This window comes from Macaca thibetana, chromosome 3, assembly GCF_024542745.1.
Source record: "Macaca thibetana thibetana isolate TM-01 chromosome 3, ASM2454274v1, whole genome shotgun sequence".
NCBI lineage: Eukaryota > Metazoa > Chordata > Mammalia > Primates > Cercopithecidae > Macaca > Macaca thibetana.
In genome coordinates this window covers 66,779,703-66,807,702 of record NC_065580.1, presented here as the reverse complement: position 1 = coordinate 66,807,702, position 28,000 = coordinate 66,779,703, and the positions used below count along the sequence as shown (strand labels likewise).

The 28,000-nt window shown below is 37.5% G+C and overlaps 2 protein-coding genes across 11 annotated transcripts in view; one reads left to right on the top strand and one right to left on the bottom strand.

The window, feature by feature from the left end:
- Positions 1 to 12,970, top strand: part of ABCB4 (ATP binding cassette subfamily B member 4) — a 71,785-nt gene extending 58,815 nt beyond the window's left edge. For 4 of the 5 annotated variants that reach the window (XM_050785262.1, XM_050785264.1, XM_050785265.1 and 1 more), the window contains 5 exons: positions 1,625 to 1,781; positions 2,777 to 2,974; positions 4,550 to 4,756; positions 9,540 to 9,686; positions 10,525 to 12,970. In XM_050785262.1, the coding sequence (XP_050641219.1) occupies positions 1,625 to 1,781; positions 2,777 to 2,974; positions 4,550 to 4,756; positions 9,540 to 9,686; positions 10,525 to 10,731 (916 nt within the window). In that variant the 3' untranslated portion in view covers positions 10,732 to 12,970. The remainder of the gene's footprint in view (positions 1 to 1,624; positions 1,782 to 2,776; positions 2,975 to 4,549; positions 4,757 to 9,539; positions 9,687 to 10,524) is intronic. The other variant, XM_050785263.1, reaches the window with a different exon arrangement.
- Positions 12,971 to 13,027: 57 nt separating this feature from the next.
- The window catches only part of CROT (carnitine O-octanoyltransferase), a 57,819-nt gene continuing 42,846 nt past the window's right edge, over positions 13,028 to 28,000 (bottom strand). For 5 of the 6 annotated variants that reach the window (XM_050785277.1, XM_050785275.1, XM_050785274.1 and 2 more), the window contains 5 exons: positions 21,432 to 21,555; positions 20,487 to 20,565; positions 20,308 to 20,401; positions 20,073 to 20,192; positions 13,028 to 14,302 (listed from right to left, as the gene is read on the bottom strand). In XM_050785277.1, the coding sequence (XP_050641234.1) occupies positions 14,182 to 14,302; positions 20,073 to 20,192; positions 20,308 to 20,401; positions 20,487 to 20,565; positions 21,432 to 21,555 (538 nt within the window). In that variant the 3' untranslated portion in view covers positions 13,028 to 14,181. Of the gene's footprint in view, positions 14,303 to 14,326; positions 14,510 to 20,072; positions 20,193 to 20,307; positions 20,402 to 20,486; positions 20,566 to 21,431; positions 21,556 to 28,000 lie in introns of those variants that run through there. The other variant, XM_050785279.1, reaches the window with a different exon arrangement.

Here is a 28,000-nt window from a genome sequence, read left to right as displayed (position 1 = left end):
TTGACACCCCAGCAATACCCAGCTAGAAACTGCTACCACCCTAAGCCTAAAGGCAAGAGGAAGGAAAGGTTGCCGGAACTCAGCATAGGTGCTTTCTGTGGTCTCTGATGGAGGGACAGCAACTGCACAAGCAATCTGACAGGAAAGAAGCCAAAGAAACATACCCTGGCCTCACTCTTCCAGCCTCCCTATCCTCTGCTGTGCCTTCCATTGGCCAAACCCTGTGAAACCAGAGGACCAGAAAACCTTTTGATTCCGTTCATGACAGTTGGAATCCCCAGACATGGAATAGGGAGATAGAAGGTAGAGATGGGTAAAAAGTGAGGAGTGATTTTGGGGGACAAATGGAACTAGCAGCTGGGGATTACAACTTAGAGTACAACTATTGTATAAAAAATATTGAGAACGTTTCTGAAAGTTGAAAACTGTTGGAAAGTTACATTAATCCTGCTTCCTTTCTTTTTTAAAATCATTGAAATGTTAAATTATGGAAACCTAGAAGACAGCTTTTTACTCTTTCATGCTAAAACTAAATAACAGGCAGTACAGGGAAGCTATGCAGCCACATGTGGGTTGTTCATCACTATTTTAAAACTTAGTTTTTGGTGACTAACCTTTTCATCATATTTAAAGGCAAGCCTTACTATACCTCTCATCCCAGCCCCTAGGTACTAAAAACCCATTTTTAATGTCTTAGCTTGAGAAGTTTGGGAGGTGAAAGCTTAAAGTTCTCTATTATTACTAGAGAACTCCCACTCCTTTCTCTGGGATAGTGCTAGTATCAAAAGTAAATTATTTTGTGAAGTTGTAGATCTCAGGATCTTTAGCCCTTCCTAAAAGTTGTCATAATCAATATCCATCCTTTAAAGAGCATATAATTAGAAAATAGAACTTTAGTTTAAGGTAACCTTTTTTTTCAGAGTGCTGTCAATAGTTATTTTAACTTTTATTTTAGGTTCAGGGGTACATATGCAGGTCTGTTAATACAGGCACACTCATGTCGTGGGGGTTTGGTGGTCATCAAACCCAGGTACTAAGCATAATAACTGATAGCATAGTTAATTTAACTGTAAACAAAAAGCTATTTCTAGTAAAGGCTTATTTTCCCTAACAAAAATTCTTTACAGTGATGATGATTATTATTTGTGTGGTAATATAGAAGAAACCACAAACTGGAAGTCAGTCAGGGCCGGAGCTTTATTAGAAAAAGCTTACTTGGAACTGATCAAGGCCCTTACACACTTTGTGCTTCAATTCCCTCAACTCTAAAAAGAGTATAACCAGCAACTAAAATTAGCTGAGCTCACAAATCAGATTCAGTTATAAGCCTCTTCTTGAAAGTAAAAACCTTTGGAAAGTCATAGTAGTCCTAAGAAATTAGGGGCTCCTATGCAAAGGGAAGTCAGAAAGCAAGTCGAGAAAAGGCAAACCCTCACGAAGTGGATCTTGCCCCTCTCCTAGATTTATCTTGTTACTAGAATTTTATGGAAATGTATGTCAGGGAGAAAGGGGATGATTAAGGAGTAAAGAGGAAAAATATTGGTAAGCTCTATGCCTTTAGACTTTCAAACATCATGGAGTTAATTATATAATCTAATGTTTGAATTCCTCTCCTTCTGTCTAGGGTGTTTTCTGCAATTGTGTTTGGTGCAGTGGCTCTAGGACATGCCAGTTCATTTGCTCCAGACTATGCTAAAGCTAAGCTGTCTGCAGCCCACTTATTCATGCTGTTTGAAAGACAACCTTTGATTGACAACTACAGTGAAGAGGGGCTGAAGCCTGTAAGTTCTCTGATGCCTGATGATGCTTGATCAATTTTTCCCTAACACTTGCTGTCTGCTAGATTATAGCTACAGGATAAGTTTGTGATGATTATACCAACATGTGTTTAATTTAATTTGTAATATTTATATAGCTAATATTTGGGCAACTTGACTGGCATTTAAAAACTTTATAGGTGGTTCAAGGATCCTGAAGTTTAGCACATCAAAATAAAAAAAAAGGAAAACCAGATATATTAGAACTGAATAGTTTCCACAAAAATTTAGTCATTTCTACATAAAGGTATAATTCTGCCATGTTAACGCAATTAGCAATTTGACTTTAGTCACTTTTTATAATGGTTAAGTATAATTGGTAAGAAGGCAGTTCATTCACAATGAGAGTAATAATCCTATGCTTTATTATCTACAAAGGTAACTTAAACTCACATCTGAGTGTTCTTTGTATGAAACAAGATGCTACACATTGTCATATACAAGCAGCTGTGCAGGTAAAGAGACTGGGACTTACACAGTCTTTCCAGGACTTTCCCAGGTATTTCATGTTCTGATAAAATTGCTGTGCCCAGTAAGTGAGATAAAGAAAGTGAACTTAAGAAACTGCCAGGGTTTGCCATCAGGGCTGTCCACTGAAACTTTAGGTAGAAACTGTTGCTAAATTTCCAAGTCTTTAGAGCCTTTTGGACACTGGCTTGATTCCAGCTTCAGAATCAGCAGTTGGGAAAGCTAAATCAATATCTTAAAGAAATCAGAAACTGAGTTAGATAACAACTCATGGTAATGACTTTTTGTCTAATCTCACCTGTACCTTTATCTCTCACCTTCATTTCACATCATAATAACTTGCTATCAATATTAACTGGCACCAGAACTATACCAAATATGAATTTTATATTTCTCTACTACAGTCTTTGGTAAAGTTTCCTTGAAATAATATTTCTTATTCCGATAATTATCAGTCCAATTATAATAGCAACATTTAAACATTTATTCAGGATAAATTTGAAGGAAATATAACATTTAATGAAGTCGTGTTCAACTATCCCACCCGACCAAACGTGCCAGTGCTTCAGGGGCTGAGCCTGGAGGTGAAGAAAGGCCAGACATTGGCCCTGGTGGGCAGCAGTGGCTGTGGGAAGAGCACAGTGGTCCAGCTCCTGGAGCGGTTCTATGACCCCTTGGCGGGGACAGTGGTGAGCACATTTCCTTAGTAACTTGATTGAAGGCTATATTTTAATTGGCCCAACCAATATTGTCATAATGGAAAATATTGGACAAATGTAGACCCAGAATCCTGTTTGATACAATGACCACATTCTATAAACCCCAAACTGGCACCATATCCGAGAAATATATGGGGACAATAGGACAGAATGTCTGGAATTCAGTCTAGTTCAGAAAATACTGAATATAAAGTTAATTTTTACCCTGCCATGGACCTTTCCAGTCAGCCTGATTTTTCTAAGCAAACACTGACTTACTGGCTTATAAAGGTGAACCACAAACTCCTGCCCAAATTCAAAGTTGACTTCCAAAACAAGGTGCTACCTGCTTATTGCCTCCCTACTGCTTTCAGTTTTTCCACCTTCTCTTATCTTGAATTCTAGGCTCTTGAACTTTGACTTTGATCCTCAACCTCCAGCTCTTTCATATTTGGCTTTTGTCATTGATTTTCTAGCATGTAGCCCTCTGGCTCTCTTCCTTGAGTGAAGACCAACTCTTACCAATAATGCTTGTATCTGCCATAACCTTGGGACGGCACCCATGACCAAGCCCTGGGAGCCTGTCCCCATTAGACAGTCACCAAAGTGTTAAGCCTTGTTTGAGTTGTTTTATTAATAGTTGTTAAGCCTAAATCAGCCTTGTGAAGCCTAAATCAGCCTTGTTAAGCCTAATTTAGTTGTTTCTCTCTGGAAATCTTATGCGTTGCTATTATAACTATTCTGCAGGTAACATAGGCAAACCAGTTCACCAAAACTCTGTAAATGTGAAGTGCTGATACTATGGTGGGAATTTTTTTCTTTATTGAGATCAAGACTAGCTGGGCTTGTGTCTAGTCCTTTGCCTGTAACCTTTACCTTACAGAAGGCTGTATTTTCAAGTACATATTACAGCACTTCCCTAGGAGCACCATGCCTCCTGCCTATAGCAAGTAAAACAAAAACAAAACCATCACTGCCAGCAAAAATAATTCTCCCACAGACACTGCCCTTTGTAACTTGTCCATTTTCCATTGGATTCTTGTCCTTAGTGCTATCAGAGAGGTGGGGGAAAGTTAAGGCTAGTAGTTTTCAGGGAAAAGAGAGGTAGAGGTAGGACCAGAGTCAACCAACTTTTGGAATCTGGGGGCCATGCTTCTGATCAGCTTTTTCACTGGTATGTGTGGGGGAGGGGAAAATCAAGTCAAGTTGAAGGGTTACGATTATTCTGGGGACAGCAGACCTGAGTGGGACACCTTGATGCAGGCTTCTTTAAGGCAGAGTAGGACACAGATGGCTGGAGGAGGGCAGACAAGGACAAAGCGAAGTGTGAAAAAAGAGGGTCAAATGTGCTACCATTTTGCCAGTTAGACCAAGATAGGGATGGCTTAATCACCATAAAAATCATCATGTTGGCCATGCTGGCCTCAATAGTATAAGTCTTGGAGGGTTGTTGTTTTGCAGCTGCTGATGCCCTCATGCAACAATCCTTCAAATGGACAATCTAGTAACTTTTTAGTTTTTTTCTTTTTTAAACCCTCCTTATAGTTTGTGGACTTTGGTTTGCAGCTTCTCGATGGTCAAGAAGCAAAGAAACTCAATGTCCAGTGGCTCAGAGCTCAACTTGGAATCGTGTCTCAGGAGCCCATCCTATTTGACTGCAGCATTGCCGAGAATATTGCCTATGGAGACAACAGCCGGGTTGTATCACAGGATGAAATTGTGAGTGCAGCCAAAGCTGCCAACATACATCCTTTCATCGAGACGTTACCCCATGTAAGTTAACGGGTAACTTCTTAGCTGGAATCAGAAGAGACTATTTTTTATCCCCCAAACAATTACCAAAGTTATGCCAACAAAATCTTGTAACCAAATATGTTGATTTACTAACATTAACAACTTGGACAAGGCACTTGACTTCAGGATACCAAGCTTCCTTATTTGTAAATGGGAATACATCATGCCTACCTCATACAAATGGAGTGAGAAGCTGAAAACCACCATACTTCAGGTTGCAGACTGGTGATTGAGGGCTGCATTTAGACTGCAGTCATGTTTGATTTAGACCTATGGTACTTTTAAAACAATTATAGTTTTTATTTTGAGATAATTATAGATTTATATGTAGTCATAAGGAATACAGAGATCTTACGTACCCTTTACCTAGTTTCTGCCAATGACAATATCTTGCAAAGCTGGTATACAGTGTCACAAGCAGGATACTGATATTGATACACTCCACCGATCTTATTCAGACTTACCTTGTAGACTTCCCTTGTTTTACTTGCATTCATTTGCATAAGGATTTAGTTCTGGGCAGCTGTATTGCAGATGTGGATTCATAGATCCACTAATTAAGATACAGAACACTGGTGCGGTGGCTCACACCTGTAATCCCAGCACTTTGGGAGGCCAAGGTGGGTGGATCACGAGGACAGGAGATCGAGACCATCCTGGCCAACATGGTGAGACCCTGTCTCTACTAAAAACACAAAAATTAACCAGGCGTGCTGGCGGCTGCCTGTAGTTGCAGCTACTCAGGAGGCTGAGGCAGGAGAATTACTTGAACCTGAGAGACAGAGGTTGCAGTGAGCCGAGATCCCACCATTGCACTCCAGCCTGGGCAACAGAGTGAGACTCTGTCTCAAAAAAAAAAAAAAAAAAAAAAAAAAAAAAAAAAAAAAAAAAAAAGATACAGAACATTCCCATCTCCATAAAGATCCCTCATCTTGCCCTTTTAGAGCCATGCATACATCCCTTCCTCCCACCCTCACTCCTCCCAAACTCTGGCAAACACCAATCTGTTCTCTGTTTGTATAATTTTATATCTTAAAAATGTTTTATAAAAATATATACAGTATGTAAACTTTTGGGATATCTTTTGTCATTCAGCTAATTCCCTGAAGTTGTGTGTATTCATAGGCATTGCTTTTTATTACTGAATAGTATTCCACAGTATGGAGGTACCACAGTTTAACCAGTCACCTGTTGAAGGATAGCTGGGTTATTTCCTGTTTCTGGCTATTGCAAATAAAGCTGCTATAAATACTTGTATACAGGTTTCTGTATGAATTCAAGTTTTTATTTCTTTGAGATAAAGACCCAGGAGTGGAGTTGTGGAGCAGTATGGCAATTTCATGTTTAGTTTATAAGCCACTGCTCAACTCTCTTCCAGAGTGGCCATCCCATTTTACATTCCTACCAGCAATGTCTAAGTAATGCAGTTTCTCTGAATCTTTGCCAGCATTTACTGTTGTCATTAGTTTTTATTTTTACCATTCTGATAGGAGTGTAGTGATACATCACTGTGGCTTTAATATGCATTTCCCAATGGCAAATTATGTTGAACATAGTTTTTTATATGTTTATTTGCCATCTATATATCCTCTTTGGTGAAATGTCTCCATGTTGTTTGCCCATATTCTAATCGGATATTTTTCTTTTACTGCTGAGTTTTGGGAAGCTTTTTGTTTTTGTTTTTGTTTTTTAACATATTGTAATTACTGTTGGATATGTAGTTTGTAAATGTTTTCTCCCAGTCTGTAGCTTGTTTATTCATCCTATAAGAGGATCTTTTGCAGACCAAAAGTTTTACTTTTGATGAGGTCCAATTTATCAATTCTTCCTTGTATGGATTATGCTTTCAGTGTCAAGTCTAAGAACTCGTTGCTTAGCCCTAGGACCAAAATATTTTCTGCATTTTTTTTCTAAAAGTTTCATAGCTTTCTGTTTTAAATTTCAGTCCATGACAATTTTGAGTCCACTTTAAACATGTGTAGCCCCAGAAGGATGGCTTGAGGTCCCTAAAAGTGATGGTAGGGACAATTCATTTTATGGCATTCTTCCAGCATTTGAGGTTCCACTGGGTTACACTGACGTTGAGCTTAATTATTTTTGCTTTTAGTTTCTGCTATAGTTAGAAATCACTCACACCTACAAATAAAATTTTAAAAACATTTCATTTTGGTTAGTCTTACCAACCTTTAATGCACAGGCATTGACCTGAGTCAAATATTGGATTTGATTGTGAATAGAAAAATTTACAGCTTCAGCTCTGAATATGAGTGACCACTGGACTTTAGGAAATTAATTCATATGATATACATCACTGTATAAGCCCTGCAAACTGAACTGACTCAATTTACCTCTCTATTCATGTTCTTTCTCAGCCTAGAATGTTATCTCAAAATCTAGCTCCCCAAACTTCTCTAAAAAGTTTCTTTCATTTATTTCCCCTTTTTTTCCTCCTTCCACCCTGTCTCCACAGCAACTTCTATCTCCCTCTTCTGGTCTTTCATAGTGTGCTGTGTATACTACTACAGTCATGTGTTATATAACATTTTGGTCAATGACAGACTGCATATACCACAGTGGTTCCCATAAGATTATAATGGAGCTGAAAAATTCCTATTGCCTAGTGACATAGCTATTATAATATCATAGTGCAACACAAAATTCATGTGTTTGTGGTGATGCTAGCATAACAAAGCCACTGCGCTGCCAGTTGTATAAAAGTATAGCACATACTACTCTGTACAGTGCATAATACTTGATAATGACAACAAATGACTTATTGATTCATATATCTGTTATACTATTTGTTGTTAGAGTATACTCCTCCTATTTTAAAGAAAGTTAATTATAAGATAGCCTTAGGCAGGTCCTTCAGGAGGTATTCCATTAGGCAGGCATTACTATTATAGGAGATGATGGCAGCTCTGTGTGTATTATTGCTCCTGAAGGCCTTTCAGTGGGACAAAACATGGAGGTAGAAGACAGTGATATTGATTATCTCGATCTTGCATAGACCTAGGCTAATGTATGTTTGTATCTTAGTTTATAACATAAAAGTGTGAAAAGTAAAAAATAAAAAATTAATTTTTTTGAGACATCTGCTCTGTTGCCTAGGCTGGAGTACAGTGGGATGATCATGGCTCACCGCAACCTCTGCCTCCTGGGCTCAAGTGATCCTCCCATGTCAGCCTCCAGAGTAGCTGGGACAGGTGCATGCCACCACGCCCAGCTAATTTTTTGTATTTTTGGTAGAGATGGGGTTTCACCATGTTGCCCAGGCTGGTCTCGAACTCCTGACCTCAAGTGATTCACTTGCCTCAGCCTCCCAAAGTGCTGGATTATAGGCATGAACCAGTGTGCCTAGCCATAAAAAATTTTAGACTGAAAACTTATAGAATAAGGACATAAAGAAAGAATCTTTGCGAAACTGTACAATCAATGTGTTTTTAAGCTAAGTGTTATTACAAAAGAGTCCAAAGGTTTGACAGATTTAAAAGTTCATGCCTGTAGTCTTAGCACTTTGGGAGGCTGAGATGAGAGGATTACTTGAGGCAAGCCCAGCCTGGGCAACATAGGGAGATCTAGTTTCTACAAAAACAAAAACAAAAACAAAATTAGCCAGGCTTGGTGGCACACTCTTGTAGTCTCAGCTACTTGAGAGGGATTGCTTGAGCCCCAGAGTCCAAGGTTGCAGTGAGCTATGATCACACCACGGCACTCTGGCCTGGGTGAAAGAACAAAACCCGATCTCTAAAATAATAATAATAATTTAAAAATCTATAAAGTAAAAAAGTCAAAGTAAGCTAAGGTTAATTTATTGTTAAAAATTATAAAATTTAGTGTAGCCTAAGTGTACAGTGTTCATAAAGTCTACAGTAGTACACAGTAAGGCCTTCACATTCCACTCACCAGTCACTTACTGACTCACTCAGGCAACTTCCAGTCCTGCAAGCTCCATTCATGGTAAGTGCCCTATACAGGTGTACCATTTTTTAATCTTTTATACTGTATTTTTACTGTTCCTTTTCTATGTTTAGATACACAAATACTTACCATTGTGTTACAACTGCCAGTATTCAGTACAGTTACATGCTATATAGGTTTGTAGCCTAGGAGCAACTGGCCATACCACATTGTCTAAGTGTATATAGTATGTGATACCATCTAGGTTTGTGTAAATACTGTACAATGTTTGTACAACAATAACATTGTCTAATAATGCAGTTTTCAGAACATATCCCAGTCATTAAGCAATGCATCATTGTAATTCGGTCCTTACTTGACCTTACATTGAATGATTTATATGTATAGTTTTTCTCTGTAGATTATAAATTCCTTTAGGGCAGGAACAAAGCTGAATTCATGTTCATATTTTTCACAGTTCATAGCATAGCATGCACTCAGTAAATATTTAAGGGAATAAATAAGTTTGAAAGAATACACTAGTATCTACATGGATCATATGAACATTTGAAATTTAAAAAAAGACTTTGAAAGTATTCATATTTAACCTTTACAGGACTCCAGTGATATCAGATTAACTGGCATTATAACAGTAGGAACTCGAAAATTTGCTCAACTTTCTATTGTAGAATACCATTGAGAATTAAAGTCACTAGTTTTCTAGTTTGATTTTAAAAATAAACACTTTGTTAAGTTGAAATGTTATAGAAACTGTTATTGACTCTAAATGTTTTTCTTATAAATAGAACTGTCCGTTAAGCAACAGTTCATTCAACATCTTTATAACTTGGTTAACTTGCAGAAATATGAAACAAGAGTGGGAGATAAGGGGAGTCAGCTCTCAGGAGGTCAAAAACAGAGGATTGCTATTGCCCGAGCCCTCATCAGACAACCTCAAATCCTCCTGTTGGATGAAGCTACATCGGCTCTGGATACTGAAAGTGAAAAGGTGTGTGTGGCCTCCCAACTTATGTCCTATTCAATTTATGAAATAGAAGGGATTTTGTTGTCAACCATGAAAAAAAAAAACACAAGCACAGGGGGGAAAGCATGGAACTTTAGATAGTGAGTTTTTTTAAATTTTTATTTTTTTGAGACAGGGTCTCGTTCTGTTGCCTAGGCTGTAGTGCAGTGGCGCAATCTGGCTCAATGCAACCTCTGCCTCCCGGGTTCAAGCAATTCTCTTGCCTCAGCCTCCCAAGTAGCTGGGACTACAGGTGCCCACTACTATGCCCGGCTAATTTTTGTATTTTTAGTAGAGGCAAGGTTTCATTATGTTGGCCAGGCTGGTCTCGAATCCTAACCTTGTAATCTGCCTGCCTCGGCCTCCCGAAGTGCTGGGATTACAGGCGTGAGCCACCTTGCCTGGCCGATAGTGGTTATTTTGAAGTAATGGAATACTTTATTCCAAATTTTCTAAAATGATTATATATTTTATAAACAAAACATTCAAAAGAAAAAAGCTGCATAAATTACATTTTTAGCACATTAGGAATGAAAAACTGGAAAATACTCAAAAGGGAACTAGTTAAACAGAAGATTAGAAAATTTAAATACTTAAGAATTTTTTTACAGCATGGGAACCCATTTGCATTATATTTAAAAAGCAGAACATAACTATGTAGATTAAATGTTGATTATACAAAATACACATACATAAAGTTCAAAGATTCTAAGAGATTAGAAATTAAAAGTTTATTAGAATGGTAACATTTTCAAATTTACTTGAATGTTAAAACTAATTTATACAATTTTTATGATAAGGTGTCTGTCTGATTTATCAATAGCTTGTCCAAGAAGCCCTGGACAAAGCCAGAGAAGGCCGCACCTGCATTGTGATTGCTCACCGCCTGTCCACCATCCAGAATGCAGACTTAATAGTGGTGTTTCAGAATGGCAGAGTCAAGGAGCACGGTACACATCAGCAGCTGCTGGCACAGAAAGGCATCTATTTTTCAATGGTCAGTGTCCAGGTTGGGACACAGAACTTATGAACTTTTGCTACAGTATATTTTAAAAATAAATTCAAATTATTCTACAATTTTATCTGACTTGTAAAAGAAGTTTCTAGTTTGTCATCATAAAACATAGATATATCTCATTCTAGATCAATTTAGAAGATCCAATTTGGGGTTTATTACAGCATTTGAAATTTGAGAGTTAGAAGTGACACCTGTCTTGAAGTATTAAAACAACAGGCTGGCTCTCCCTAAGTTATTAGAAACATCCAGAAGAAGAACAAAATTCAAGATAAGTACAGGTGTAGAAATATAGAAGCCACAGACATAGGGAAATGGTCTTATGGTCCTGAATGGGTTGGGTAGACATGATAGTTTGGGAATAATTTTTCCAAGTACAAAAGAAAAATAAATTGTTCAATAGCCTCATATCTCTTAGTAATTTTCTAAATAATTCTATTATGGAATCAAAGTTTTTTAAATGAATGAATTTCCAGCTTTATCATCGAAGACCAAGAGAAAATGAAATTGCCCCTATCTAGCTAACTCTGAAAGCACATATCAGTTCCATTAAGCAAGAAAGAGCCCTATCATTAAGTATCTCTTTAAAGTTTTAAACTCGTTAATTTAAAATGTACAATTATCAATATAATTTGAAACATCAAACATCAACGATACATGCTGAGTTTCTATAGCAACTATGTTCTCTTTTATAAATATACTACTTTCCCCAGAAAATCCGTTTTTCCTACAAGGAAAGGTATGTTTAATGGAAAGCCAAAAATATTCTAGACAACCCCTGGAAGCTAACCACACTGAAATGTTTCCGTATTTTTCCCTTTGTTTTCTCCACAATTTTCTGCAACAAATTAGTTCTTAGTGTCATATCAGGTTGTTAAATTCAGTAAATTATCCAAAGTTCTTCTAACTGTAATAAACCATATTACCAAAGAATTTTTCAAAGGTGACCACTGTGTGAGTGGATCAAATTTCAGATTAACCAAGACAAAAGTGAGGCAAAAAGTATATTACTGCAGTGACCCAAAGTAGTATTCAACCTATTCCTCTATAATGATTCCCAAACTTGCCTGGTCAGAATCATGGGGCATCTATTCCTAAACAAAATAATAGATTCAGTAGGTCTGGGTTGAGACCCAGGAATCTGTTTTTTAAAATGCACTCTAGATGATTATTCATGTCAGGCAAGTTAGGAAAAGTGGTGAGGTGTGATTGAGAGGGGGTTTCTGTGCAGGTGATGCAGTTTCCAAAATACCCCACTCATTACACATTATAGGTTGAGTATTCTTATCTAAAATGCTTGGGATCAGAAGTGTTTCATATGTCAGAATATTTGCATTATATTCACTAGCTGAGCATCCCAAGTCCAGAAATCCTAAATGTTCCAGTGAGCATTTCCTTATGTCAGCACTCAAAATGTTTTGGATTTTGGAGAATTTCTGGTGTTCAGATTTGGGATTCTTAACCTGTATTTAAACACCAACCAAATGATTCTAAATGCTCTTGCTGTCTAGTTTACAACCTGCACTAGAGTAAGGGAAAAGGTTCTTAGTTCAGAGCTCATCTTCCTTTTCTATACCAACCATGAAGAAATGTATCAAATGTCACAGAAGCCAACTCTGAATGTTTTCACAGAGAAACAGTACTGGTGCTTTTCAGGACAGAGGCTGGCACAGTGTAAAGGGCTTAACTGTTAGTAATAAACCAGTCTTATCAAATTCAAAATATACATGTTTTTTAAAAGGGATGTATAGAATCAGTACACTGAGTATGATGTAATCTTTATATATATTAAAATGTCTGGCAGATTGCTATGGTGCCCAATAATCATGCCCTCTCTGCCCACTCTTTTAAAAAGTGACTTTCTCTTATCAAGAGATTACTTTTTCCCCACTCCTTAAATCTGGACTTCCCTTGTGACTTGGTTTAATCAACAAAATGCAGCCAAGTGATGGCATGTGACTTCAGGGCCTAGGCCTCAAGGGACCTTCACCTCTCAGAACACTCTCTCTACCAAGTAAGGAAGCTCAATTTTGAATACTGGATGATGAGAGACCATGTCAGGAGAGAGAGTCACAGCCACCAAATTTGCAGATAGTGGGTGAGGTGATCTTAAACTTTCCAGCCTCAGTCCTGGCTGCCTGATGATTATAGCTGTATAAATAAACACAGGCAAGACCAGCAGAAGAACTGTCTAGCTATTATCAATCAACTGACAAAGTCATGAGAAACAATAAATGAATACAAGACACTAAGTTTTGGATGGTTAATTACACAGCAATATATAATCGAGGTCAAAAAGCACGAGAAAAGCAAACAGGAATGAATCATTTATTCAAACATAAAAAGCCATATAATTTTGGGAGTTTCATTTTTTGAGAGTAAAAACTACAAAATTGAACAGCGAGGAGGAAAAAGTTCTGATAATCTGATTCAACATTAGTCCTTTAAAAATCTAACAAGTTTAAATATAAGTGCTTTATTTTTATATTCACAAAACTAATTATAATACACCACAATGAATTTTGTTACAGTTTTATGTGTGTGTGATAGAGGGTATACATCTCCATCTACTACCTAATTTGTCTGTTCGAAACAGTTATTTTTCTTTTTTTTTTTTTTTTTTTTTTTTGAGACAGGGTCTCACTCTCTTGCCCAGGCTATAGCATAAGGGCACCACCATCACAGCTCACTGCAGCCACAACCTCCTGGGCTCAACTGATCCTCCTGTCTCAACCTTCAAGTAGCTTGGTCTACAGGCACACATGCACTATCATACCCCACTAGTTTTTTGATCTTGTAGAGACAGGACCTTACCCTGTTGCCCAGGCTGGTCTCAAACTCCTAGCTTCAAACAATACACTCCCACCTCGGCCTCCCAAAGTGCTAAGATTATAGGCATGAGCCACTGCACCCAGCCCAAAAAAGTTATTTTAGATCACCATTAAATTGTAGTGGTCTTTCCCATCAAACATAACAGGCTTGTAACCCTGTGGTGAACATAGAAGGCATTGATTTCAGGGAAATTAGCATAAAATAATGTAATTCATACCCTTTGGTAGCTAAAAACATTAAAGTGCTTGAAAGATGGACTCTACACTGATGTCCAGAGAGAGGATTTATAACCCATGTAAGTACCAACAAAAATACTTAAAAATTAGAGTAAGATTTGCATTGTTAAAATTTATAGATTTGGATTGTTGAGGCTTAAATACTGCATAGTTCTATATTCACTATGTCATAATTTGCATTGCTGCTGCATCAGAGGAGCTTAAAAATATTTCTACCTCCTATGGCAGAATAAATTTAGAGAGCATGATTCCACTATTTTCTACATTTAACAAGTTTTCTTAACTTGTTAAAGGAATGTTAGGAAGTTAACATTCCTTCCCATCTCATATTACCAACTCACTCCCAGCACCCAGCTTAATGATATGTTTTGGTAAGTGCTTAATAGATGATTCATCTCTAAAGATGAGTAGTGTTCATCAGCTGTATCATATCATAAAAAGCACAAAAAGTCAGCTGAACTAGCTTTTCGGCATCAGTCTCGGGACAGGATTTCCAGGCTGAACAGGCCACAACAAACCTGTGAAGCATAAATAATGATTAATGATTACACAAAAGGCTCCAAATAGTGATGGTGAATACAACCAGGACTTTATTTCATCTGGATATTCATACATGAAATGTGAAGTCTTGCTGACATTAGGTAAATGTAACCTGACACAACTGAAGGTAAAGCCATATCTGTAGATAATGCTAAGGAACACCTCATTCATTAGATGACGAGAGCCTAGGGACAAAGGGGAACAAATTAGCTAGAGCTCTGAAGTGCTCTGAAGTTAGGTCTTACTACGTTTAAAACAGAACAAAAAACCTCCTTCCTAGAAAATCCTTCCTAAAGTGCTACTGGAATTAGTTGGAATATAAATTCAGGCTACAGTTTTTAATGAAATTTAAACTGCTTTTAAAGAGTATAGTACTTGAAGAAAGTTTGAAAAAAAAAACAGGAGGGAAGGATAATAGGTGAGAAAGGCTATTTCTAGAAGAGTCAAAAAGAGAAACTCTTGGGATCAAGTCAGGCCTTCTACCATCTTTCTCGAGATACTCCTAATAGGAAATCCCAGATCTGGCAAGTGAGAAAAGTGGCCCCGGGAAGCTTGAAATAAATAGGAGAGAAGCCTGCCTTAGAGCTAGTCTTCCATTTTACAGAGAGAAGTTTCCATAGCAAAATATGAATTAGGCTCAAAATTAAAATGTGCAATGTAATGCTTCTGGAAAACTACGCAATTTTCACATCACTTAAAAAAAGAGTAAATTATGTCTTCAACATGTGCTTTAAATTAAGCAAAAAGAAATAAAAATAAGAACATGCTCTGGCCCAGTATATAATTATGAAACCAATGTCTGAGTGGATTATATTTGCAGAAAGATAATACAGAAACCTTTAGGAAGTCCTGCCTTGTTTTCACCTAGTGATTCATGATCACGAATCATTCTCCAGCTACACTGGGCATGGAATTCCCAGATATTTAGCAGCATCTAAACATGTTTCTCTCCACAGATGAACCGTTCTTATTCAAGTGTCAATTTTTTAAAACAATTTATCTTTCTAAATTATAAAGAACAGCCTTTCTTACATGTACAGACAATTCATGAAAGGAACACAATGCCAAAAACAATAAAAAAAAGTTTTACTTCATAGGTAAACAAGTAATTTATGTTATTTTTTGCCAGCAAATGGGTAAAGACTTTTTTTTGAGAAAGACTCTCGCTCTGTTGCCCAGGCTGGAGTGCAGTGGCATGATCTCAGCTCACTGCAACCTCCATCTCCCAGTGTGAAGCAATTGTCATGCCTCAGGTTCCCAAGTAACTTGGACTACAGTTGTGTGCCACCACACCAGCGAATTTTTGTATTTTTAGTAGCGATGGGGTTTCACCATGTTGGCCAGACTGGTCTTGAACTTCTGGCCTCAAGTGATCCACCCACCTTGGCCTCCCAAAGTGCTGGGATTACGGGCATGAGCCACCATGCCTAGCCTAAAGATTTTTTATAATAACTAGAGCTGGCAATGGTGTGATGAAATGAGAAAGGATACATTTATAACCTTATACATTATTTGTAATGATGGAAAAACAAAATAGTAGAGAAGCAGTTAGATAAATCATAGGAATCCTAAGACTGGAAATTATACAATCATCAAAATATCGCAAAGTATACTTAAAGGCATTGCAAACTGCTTGAAATAATAAGAACGAAATTCACAAAAAAGGACACAAATATTTACAGTGTAAATATACAATCTACATACATTATAAGTTGGGAGCATCATATAATTATAGTCTTATGCCATGTAATGGAAATGTAGATAACTTTGTTCTTATGTATTTTTTATATTTAACTTTTTTTTTTACAATCAGTGTGTAATACATTTAAAATGCAATGGTCTTATCTTGGGGTAGAAGAGATAAAAGGAGAGGCAGGGGAGGCAGGCACACTCAGTGTAACTTTATGTAAATACATTGTAATTTCTATTTTTTTGCTTTTTCATTTCTCTGAAAATGTTTCTATATTGTACCAACCCTTGCCCCACTTGCTTTAGTTTCAATGCTCCTATCACAGAAGGGTCCAGTGCATGTCATAAGAGCCATCAAAAACAGTCTTGAATAATCAGAACGCTTCTGTGAGATTATTTAACAACAGTTCTGGCACTGCTTCTACTATGTCTTCCTCCTCGTCATTTGGCTCTGGTTCAGAAGCACTCATCTCCTTCAAGTCACCTTCTGTTAATTTCTGTGGTGTGGTGACTAATAGTGCTTGATTTTTAAAAATTTTTAATAGAGATGAAGTCTTACTATATTGCTCAGGATGGTCTCAAACTCCTGGTCTCAAGCAATCTTCCCACCTTGGCCTTCCAAACTGCTGGAAATACAGGCATGAGCCACCAAACCTGGCCCAACATCCATACCTTGAAACCCTTCACCTTCCCCCGCCTTTTTTTTTTTTTGGCCATATCCACAATCTGTTACATGATTTCCTAGACTGACTCTGTTGCAAATCCTGTGAAATCATGTACATCTGGACATAGTTTTCTCTAGCAGAAATTTATTGTTTTGGGCTTGATTGCTTTCATGACTTCTTCTATAACAACAATGGCATCTTCAGTGGTGTAATCCTTCCAGACTTTCATGATGCTCTCTTCCATTGGGGTAAAAGACAATCCTTGGTGACCATCCTTTCTATTGAGTCCTGCATGTAATGAGCCTTATAGGTCCTTATGACCCCCGATCTAGAGCCTGAATTAGAGACATGTCTGGGGGTAAGTAGACCAAAGACCTTGACACTTTGGGTGTTTAAATCATGGCGTTCTGGGTGGCCAGTGTCACTGTCCAAAATCAAAACAACTTTAAAAGGCAGTCTCTGGCCGGGCACGGTGGATCACACCTGTAATCCCAGCACTTTGGGAGGCCAAGGCGGGCGGATCACGAGGTCAGGAGATTGAGACCATCCTAACATGGTGAAACCCCGTCTCTACTAAAAACAAAAAAATTAGCCGGGTGTGGTGGCGGGCGCCTGTAGTCTCAGCTACTCGGGAGGCTGAGGCAGGAGAATGGCGTGAGGCAGGAGAAGAGCTTGCAGTGAGCCGAGATCGTGCCACTTCACTCCAGCCTGGGGGACAGGGCAAGACTCCGTCTCAAAACAAAAACAAAAACAAAAACAAAAACACAGTCCCTTACTGACTAGGTACTTCCTGACTTCAGTGACAAAGCATCAAAGAAACCAATCCAGAAAAAAAGGTTATCATTGTCCAGGCCTTCTTGTAAACTACCAGCTGATGTTTATCTTTTCCCTTCAAGGCTCAAAGTTAACAGTTTTACAGACAAAGGCAGTCCTGATCATAAACCCTACTGCATTTGCACAAAACAGTAGTGTTGGCCTATCCCTTTCTGCCTTAAAGCCTGATGCTTGCTTCTTGTGATGGTTAATACTGAGTGTCAACTTGATTTGATTGAAAGGTGCAAAGTATTGATCCTGGGTGTGTCTGAGACAGTGTTGTCAAAGGAGATTAACATTTGAGTCAGTGGGCTGGGAAAAGCAGACCCACCCTTTGTCTGGGAGGACACCATCTAATCAGCTGCCAGTGCAGCCAGAATATAAAGCAGGCAGAAAAACGTGAAAAGACTAGACTGGCTTAGCCTCCCAGCCTACATCTTTCTCCTGTGCTAGACGCTTCCTGCCCTTGAACATTAGACTCTAACTTCTCCAGCTGTGGGACTCAGATTGGCTTCCTTGCTCCTCAGCTTGCAGCTGGCCTATTGTGGGACCTTGTGATCATGTGAGTTAATGCTTCTTATATACTTCTTATATATATCCTATTAGTTCTGTCCCTGTAGAGAACCCTGACTAATACACTTCTCTTATGAACAAATGTCCTTTGTGGCATTTATTTTTTCCAGAATAGGGCACATTTGTCTGCATTAAAAACCTGTTCAGGCAGATACCCTTTCTCCTCAGTGATTTTCTTAATGGTGTCTGGGAACTTGTCTGCTGCCTCTACTTCTCCTGTTATCTTGACATTTTTAAAGCCAAACCTCTTTCTAAAATTATCAAACTATCCTTTGCTGGCATTAAATTCTCCAGCTTTAGATCCTTCACCTTCCTTTAAAGTTGTCATATAGTAACTTTGCTTTTTCTAGAATCATAGTAGAGTCCATAGGTATGGCTTTTTATAGCAATCCTGTACCCACAAAAAAGCTGCATTTTAAATTGGAGATCAAAAGGTATTTTGCAAAAAGGGCAAAGTTTTAATGCCTGCCGGTGTAGCTGCAGCAACAGCTTCACAAATTTCCTTTTTTTTTTTTAATGGTACTCATACTAGATTTATTTATGTTGAAATGATGGGCAAATGCAGCTACAGATCTCAATCTATCATACTTATCAAGCAATCAACTCTTTATTGTAATATCATGACTTTTCTCTGCTTCTTGGGAGCACTTCCAGTATTACTAGAAGCACTACATATGGGTCCCATGGTATTATTCAATGTTTATAATACTGTACTACCCACAATGAAAAATACATGAGAATAGAACCACGAAAGATCACTTTTTGTGATCCACTAAAGAGACAAACTGCTTATGCAGAGATGACTAGCATTATATAACATCTTAAGGAGATACTTGCAACTAATCTTTAGCTTACCACAATAGCAACATGAGGTGACTACAAAATTATTATAGTAGTACAGTATGTACCACAATTAATTTTATGCAATTATGACTGAAAACTGCATCTTTACATTTGTTTACATTTCTCTCGACTCCAAATGGCCCCACATAAAGTCTATAAGGGCTTATGTTCATACATTTTGAAAAATTTTAATTTTTTATAGTAGATTTGTATATATTTTATGGTAGTAAATGATGAAATAGATGAGTATCTTTATATATTTTATGCATTCATGAATACTTTAGTTTTTGGATATTTCTAAGCTACACAGTTTTGAGTTTTTTTCAAATTATCTCAATCTCTAAAAAATTTTCTCATTTATTTAAAATCTGCATATAAGTGTATCCATGCAGTTCAAACCCATGTTGTTTGAGGGTCAATTGTATGAGAAACTGAAATATGTCATGCATATTACCATTCCAATTTTTCACATTCTATCCGCAGTGCCTCCAAGCCTTCCCTCTTCTTATTCACATAGTGCTAAACGTAGCCACATAATTTTTACGAAACCAACTATGCTTTGAAAGGTCCCCTGTAAAGAGACTGCCAGACTATAAATAAGGACCTTACAAGCCTTGCTATCACTTTCATTTTATTTTGTTTTCCACTACTCTTTTTTATACTGGGTTTTGATCTTTTCGTTCTCATTCTTTCCATAAACATAAGTCAGACTCCACACGGCCCAAATGAACTGCATCTGAATTGGTAAAACATGTTTTAAAAAGTATAATTTACCCAATCTCTTTTCTCTATCTCATTAATATTGTCTATGACTACATGAACCACCATATATTTAAACATTTTATCTGAGCTTACTATAAAATACCTTGTACAAACCAAATATGTTCACGGGTATACTGATTTTGAGGATGACGATATGATTGCTGAATCGACCTGAAACAGTGTTCTGCATAAAAACACCTAAGGGACTGATCTGACAAGTGTCTCAAAAGCAGGACAGAGAAACATGAATATGCATTAAATGCCTAAGTGGAAAAAACAGATACTTATGTAGCAAGTGACAGATGGCAATATAAGAATCACCGTGTAGGAAAGGCATTTAAATAACAAAAGTAATACCTTTCTTACTCTATAGCACTGTACAAATAAAAAAGAGAAGCCTCACCTGTCATCTCTGATGTGGTAGAAAAATCCATAACCATTGTGTACCATGGGAACTACCACTCCCTGGACTCGTAAATAGCCAACCAGACTTGTTGAGAGAACAAAATTTCCACCTCCTCCGCTGTGTGGCACAATAAAAGGACATTTTACTAGGCCTACAGATGCTTATATTGTTTCTAAAACGCATTTAACATATAAAAAAATTGATGAAGTTGTTAAATACTACACTATATTACCTTTTGGAAAAAAGTGGGTCCGTAAAGAGTTCTGGAACAGGAAGACCTTCCTCTTTCGCTATGAGTAAGAGACCTAAAAGGTGACGATCAAATCCTGCAATGAAATCCCAAATCTAAAGTTAGAAAAAAATTTTTCACCATGAGAGATTTTTTAGTCAGAAAAATTTTAACATAAGTACCTTTTCCAGCTGAACAATCTTTCATCATTTTATTATGCTTTGCAAAAGCTTGTAACATCTTTTGCTGCCGCTCATGAAGCTGTATTAAAAACCGAGAGACACTTCAATAACACACTGTGCAAAACCCAACTAGAAAAAAATCCTAAGCTCATTGTAATTAGGATTTGGGTAATTTGGCAGAGGAAAGAAGATTTCTAGGAAGATCTATAATACATACTGCTATATCTTTCCCTCAGTTATTCTATCGCCTGTTCTTCCCTGTATGTCCTACTTCTTATTTCTTTCCTGGAATAGGAAACTATGAACTTGTGGGCAGCACTGAAGTGACATTAACAAGTATAAAGATAGAAGCAAGATTTCAAAAATGGAAGCATAACTAAACAAATGACAATAAAACAGTTCTATAAAATTAAGATACAGGCACTCATATATAACCACATCTAGCAAAACTAAAGAAACAAATATAATACTAAAATAACAGTGAGAAGGAAATTTGCTGTTGTCTAAATGCTTCAAAAAAAAGAGTATGAAACAAAGCATACAACTGTCCTGGTTCCAGTATATGAAACAAGAATCTGTGATTTCAAAAACATTCAACCATATCAAGAAAACCTTCCTTTTTAATGGCACCTTGGAACTTCTGCACTTTATTAGTGTTGTTCTAAAGGTAAATAAGAAGTCCTGAAATACCTAAAGTACTGAAGACGCTTTGCCTAGAAATTAACACAAATGGGGTCCTTTTCCCGCCTTCCCTGTTTCTTACTCTTTCCAAGAAGTACACACTTAACTGGTGAATGAACAAATGCTTTAAAAACCTCAAAAAGATGTCTCAAAGTATTTTAATGATCCAGGAAAACTGAAGCAAAGAAATTAGTTACTCAAAGACCACAGTTCCTTTAGAACAATTAAACAAATTTTGTGCGTTTTTTCTTTTCCAATACTCACACTGACAGAAGGATCCTGCATGGACTGGCACCACCTGACTGCTTCAACTGTGCATGACCGCATAGTCTCTGTACGGCCATGATAAAAATATCTTGTCATAGCTGTTTCATAGCAACAACCAGGGCTACAAGAAAAAATTAAAAGAGTGTATCATAAGAAATAAAATGTTCTAATATCATTACAGATATAGTTGCCTAATAAAGCTAGCTTTGTTCAGAGAGTAAGCCCTTTAACACAGATAGGTTGGAGACTTTCAATAAAAAAGAGGCTATTTTCAATACCAAAGAGCAAAAAGTACTCTGATAATGTGGACTGTTTCAAAGGCATGGCTGCTGTCAGGTATACACTACAGCCTCTAAGATGGCCCCCGTCATTCCTGCCTCCTGGTATTTATGCTCTGCTGTAACCCCTCACTTTTGAGCGCAGGCTAGACAGTGACTTGCATCGAATGGAAAGAGTACAGCACAAGAGATGGGATATCACATCTGAAATTAGGTTACAAAGAGAGGTCTCTCTTGTTCTCTTATTTCTCATCTGAAGAAAGTCAGCTGCCATGCTGAGGCTGCCCGATGGAGAGCCCTAGTGGCAGAAAACTGAGGACGGCCCTCTGGACAACAGCTAGGGAGGAACCAAATCCTATTAGTTCCCGTGGGTGAGGTGAGAAGTGGACCTACCCTCAGGAGAGCAGATGACAACAGCCTTGGCTGATACTGACTACAACCTCATGAAAAACCTTAATTAAGTCAGAGGTACTCAACTAAGCTGTATCACAAAAAAATGACCCACAACATTGTGATATAAAATTACTGATCCATAAAATATGTGATATAAAAAATGTATGTGTTTTAAGCCACTACATTTTGGGGTAATTTATTATACAGAAATAGGTAATACAGAGTCCTTGACCTTTAGTGCCTCCATATAGAACACGAAGGACTAGAATAAAGTAGAAGTATAATTTAAGAAGTTCCCCAAAGTGATATCTGTTTTCCTGGGTTGGAGAATGATATAGCAATTTTAGGTATAAAACTCTCTTACTTTCTTGTTGGTTAGAATTTGGAGTCAAAGAGATCAAATAAAGTGAGAGTGAAAAGTCTCTGATGTGGGTACTAAGAGGACTCAAACAGTTTTCAAGCCTCTTCTGTTCAGTGTTTCTGTCTCTGGAGTGAAATGGTATCTCTTCAAAGTGTGAAGGAGAAAGTGTGAATAATATTTTTAAATAGCACTGAAATAACATTCTTGCAGGAAAACAAAAATAAAAGCAGTAAAAATTAGTAACAAAATATTACCACTGTAACCTCAAATGAAATAATGCATCTTAGCAATGATCTTCAATGACTATTAAAATGTTAGGTAAAGAAATTCAGGGAGCAAACTTTTTATAATAGATGCTGGCTGACAAGTAAACACACCTCAATCTTAAACTATGGAGTAGAAAACAAAGAGCATTAACTATTTATTATTGTAAAACATAACGAAAATAAGAAGTGATGCTTATTATCAATCCTCTAGCTCTGACTACCAGTTTATAAGACATACAGGAGACTGAGCAACATGTTAAATATCAACATGGGACTACAATCAGGAAAATTCAGAAAACTCTACAGGATAAATGACCCAGTTTCTTCATCAAATCAAATACAGTAAGAGAAAGGTAGGAAAAAGATTCCCATATTTAAAAAGGACTTAAGAGGCGTATCAATCAAATGCAATGTGTAAAATTTATTTGGAACCTCATTTGAACATATCTTCTGTATAAAAAAAAATACTATGTGAAATTTCCAATGCCAGCTATGATGAGCTAGTTTGTAGCAAGGCAGTCTTAATGCTAGGAACAAAAACAAAAACTGGACTCAAAAAACATCTATTTGAAGGCTTTGCAGAATTTTTTTTTATTATACTTTTAAGTTCTGGGATACATGTGCAGAATGTGCAGGTTCATTACATAGGTATACATGTGCCATGTTGGTTTGCTGCACCCATCAACCCATCATCTACATTAGGCATTTCTCCTAATGCCATCCCTCCCCTAGGTCCCCACCCCATGACAGCCCCCAGTGTGTGATGTTCTCCTTCCTGTGTCCATGTATTCTCATTGTTCAACTCCCACTTACGAGTGAGAACATCCGGTGTTTGGTTTTCTGTTCCTGTGTTAGTTTGTTAAGAATGATGTTTTCCAGCTTCATCCATGTCCCTGCAAAGGACATGAACTCATCCTCTTTTATGCTGCATAGTATTCCATGGCGTATATGCGCCACATTTTCTTTATCTAGTCTACCATTGATGGGCACTTGAGTTGGTTCCAAGTCTTTGCTATTGTGAAGAGTGCTGCAATATACATATGTGTGCATGTATCTTTATAGTAGAATGATTTATAATCCTTTGGGTATATACTGGGATTGCTGGATCAAATGGTATTTCTGGTTCCAGATCCTTGAGGAATTGCCACACTGTCTTCCACAACGGTTGAACTAATTTACGCTCCCACCAACAGTGTAAAAGTATTCCTATTTCTCCACATGCTCTCCAGCATCTGTTGTTTCCTGACTTTTTAATGATCACCATTCTAACTGGCATGAGATGGTATCTCATTGTGATTTTGATTTGCATTTCTCTAATGACCAATGATGATCAGCTTTTTTTCATGTTTGTTGGCTACATAAATGTCTTCTTTCGAGAAGTGTCTGTTCCTATCTTTCACCCACTTTTTGGTACGGTTGTTTTTTTCTTGTAAATTTATTTAAGTTCCCTGTAGATTCTGGATATTAGCCCTTTGTCAGGTGGTTAGATTGCAAAATTTTTCTCCCATTCTGTAGGTTGCCTGTTCACTCTGATGGTAGTTTCATTTGTTGTGCAGAAGCTCTTTAGTTTAATTAGACCCCATTTGTCAATTTTGGCCTTTGTTGCCATTGATTTTGGTGTTCTAGTCATGAAGTCTTTGCCCATGCCTATGTCCTGAATGGTATTGCCTAGGTTTTCTTATAGAGTTTTTATGGGTTTAGGTCTTACATTTAAGTCTTTAATCCATCTTGAGTTAATTTTTGTATAAGGTGTAAGGAAGGGGTCCAGTTTCAGTTTTCTGCAATGGATAGCCAGTTTTCCCAACACCATTTATTAAATAGGAAATTCTTTCCCCATTGCTTGTTTTTCTCAGGTTTGTTACAGATCAGATGGTTGTAGATATGTGGCATTATTTCTGAGGCCTCTATTCTGTTGCATTGGTCTATATATCTGTGTTGGTACCAGTACCATGCTGTTTGGTTACTGTAGCCTTGTAGTATAGTTTGAAGTCAGGCAGCATGATGCCTCCAGCTTTTTTCTTTTTGCTTAGGATTGTTTTGGCTATACAGGCTCTTTTTTGGTTCCATATGAAATTTAAAGTAGTTTTTATTTTAATTCTGTGAAGAAAGTCAGTGGTAGATTGATGGAGATAGCATTGAATCTATAAATTAATTTGGGCAACTGTTAAAGCAGCCAGAATATGAGGGCCAAGATCTGGAGAGAAGAGCAGCTCTTTGAAGTGAGGTACCTTGGAGTCTTGGCTCCAGGCCTGCTTGTCTGTGTAGTCTTGGAGGAAGTCCCATCTGTTTAGGGACCTGGAAGGTATCACACCTACCTGCTCCCCAGGAATAGACCCACCAAAACTGTGCATTTGACTGTGGACACAGAAGCAGCCCTTTAACCCAGCTCCAGTCCTACTCAATGGTAGTCCTAGAGACAGTCCCATCTGTCCAGAGACCAGGCAGGAGCCATGCCAACCTGTATTCTCATAACAGCCTGCTGACTATCTAATACATAAGCAGTCCCATGACTTGGCTGCAGCCCCACTCAACTGTAGCTCTGGAGGCAGTCCTGTCCACCCAGGGACCAGGCAGGAGAAAGTCCTTACCTGCTGAAACAAGTCCATAAAAACTGGAAGTGACTTATTTAAATGCATAGACATCAACACAGGACTACAAGGATAGGCAAGCCTGACTCCACTGAAGAAAACTAATAAAGAAATCAAAATGGCATACTAAAAAATTCAATAAAAAGAGTAGTAATAGAGTAATTAAGGAACAAAAACAATATAAGACCTAAAGTTATATGTTTTATTATCAGTTATATGTTTTATTATCTTATCAGTAATTATTTCAAATGTAAATAATTTCAAATGTAACTCTCCAATCAAAGAAAGAGATTGGTAGACTGGACTGAAAAAGCCTGAAAAAACATGGATCCATCTACAGGCATACCTCACAGATATGGCAAGCTCAGTTCCAGATCATCGCAGTAAAGTGAATATTGCAATAAAAAGAGTAACACAAATTTTTTGGTTTCCCAGTATATACAAAAGTTGTATTTACATGATACTGTAGTCTATCAAGTGTAAAATTCAATATGTGTAAAAGCCTATTGGTTCTGCTTTTCTGAAGAACTCCAATACAGATCCTTACCTTACACCATATACAAAAATTAACTCAAAAATGGGTCAAAGACCTAAAGTAATAGCTAAAATTATAAAAATATTAGAGGAAAACACAGGGAAAAGACTTCATGACACTGAATTTGGCAATGATTTCCTGTGTATGACACCAAAAGCACAAGCAACAATAGAAAAAAATAGATGAACTTCATAAAAACTTAAAATTTTGTACATCAAAGGATACTATTATGACAGCAAAAAAAGACAACCACCTACAAGGAGGAGCTGGTACCATTCCTTCTGAAACGATTCCAATCAATAGAAAAAGAGGGAATCCTCCCTAACTGATTTTATGAGGCCAACATCATCCTGATACCAAAGCCTGGCAGAGACACAACAAAAAAAGAGAATTTTAGACCAATATCCCTGATGAACTTCGAGGCAAAAATCCTCAATAAAATACTGGCAAACTAAATCCGCAGCATATCAAAAAGCTTATCTACCAGGATCAAGTGGGCTTCATCCCTGGGATGCAAGGCTGGTTCAACATATGCAAATCAATAAACGTAATCCAGCATATAAACAGAACCAGAGACAAAAACCACATGATTATCTCAATAGATGCAGAAAAGGCCTCTGATAAAATTCAACAGTGCTTCATGCCAAAAACTCTCAATAAATTCGGTATTGATGGAACGTAGCTCAAAATAATAAGAGCTATTTATGACAAACCCACAGCCAATATCATACTGAATGGGCAAAAACTGGAAGCATTCCCTTTGAAAACTGGCACAAGACAGGTATGCCCTCTCTCACCACTCCTATTCAACATAGTGTTGGAAGTTCTGGCCAGGGCAGTCAGGCAGGAGAAAGAAATAAAGGGTATTCAATTAGGAAAAAAGAAGTCAGATTGTCCCTATTTGCAGATGACATGATTGTATATTTAGAAAACCCCATCGTCTCAGCCCAAAATCTCCTTAAGCTGATAAGCAACTTCAGCAAAGTCTCAGGATACGAAATCAATGTGCAAAAATCACAAGCATTCTTATACACCAATAACAGACAAACAGAGAGCCAAATCATAAGTGAACTCCCATTCACAATTGCTTCAAACAGAATAAAATACCTAGGAATCCAACTTACAAGTGATGTGAAGGACCTCTTCAAGGAGAACTACAAATCACTGCTCAGTGAAATAAAAGAGGACACAAACAAACGGGAGAGCATTCCATGCTTATGGATAGGAAGAATCAATATCATGAAAATGGCCATACTGCCCAAGGTAATTTATAGATTCAATGCCATCCCCATTAAGCTACCAATGACTTTCTTCATAGAATTGGAAAAAACTACTTTAAATTTCATATGGAACAACAACAACAACAAAAAAGCCTGCATAGCCAAGACAATCCTAAGCCAAAAGAAAAAAGCTGGAGGCATCATGCTACCTGATTTCAAACTATACTACAAGGCTACAGTAACCAAAACAGTATGGTACTGGTACCAAACCAGAGATATAGACCAATGGAACAGAACAGAGCCCTCAGAAATAACACCACACATCTACAACCATCTGATCTTTGACCAACCTCACAAAAACAAGAAATGGGGAAAGGATTCCCTATTTAAGAAATGGTGCTTGGAAAACTGGCTAGCCATAGGTAGAAAGCTGAAACTGGATCCCTTCTTAGACGTTATACAAAAATTAATTCAAGATGGATTAGAGACTTAAATGTTAGACCTAAAACCATAAAAACCCTAGAAGATAACCTAGGCAATACCATTCAGGACATAGGCATGGGCAAGGACTTTATGTCTAAAACACCAAAAGCAATGACAACAAAAGCCAACATTGGCAAATGGGATCTAATTAAACTAAAGAGCATCTGCACAGCAAAAGAAACTACCATCTGAGTGAACAGGCAACCTATAGACTGGGAGAAAATTTTTGCAATCTACTCAACTGACAAAGGGCTAATATCCGGAACCTACAAAGAACTCAAACAAATTTACAAGAAAAAAACAAACAACCCCATCAAAAATTGGGCAAAGGACATGAACAGACACTTCTCAAAAGAAGACATTTATGCAGCCAACAGACACATGAAAAAATGTTCATCATCACTCGCCATCAAAGAAATGCAAATCAAAACCACAATGAGAA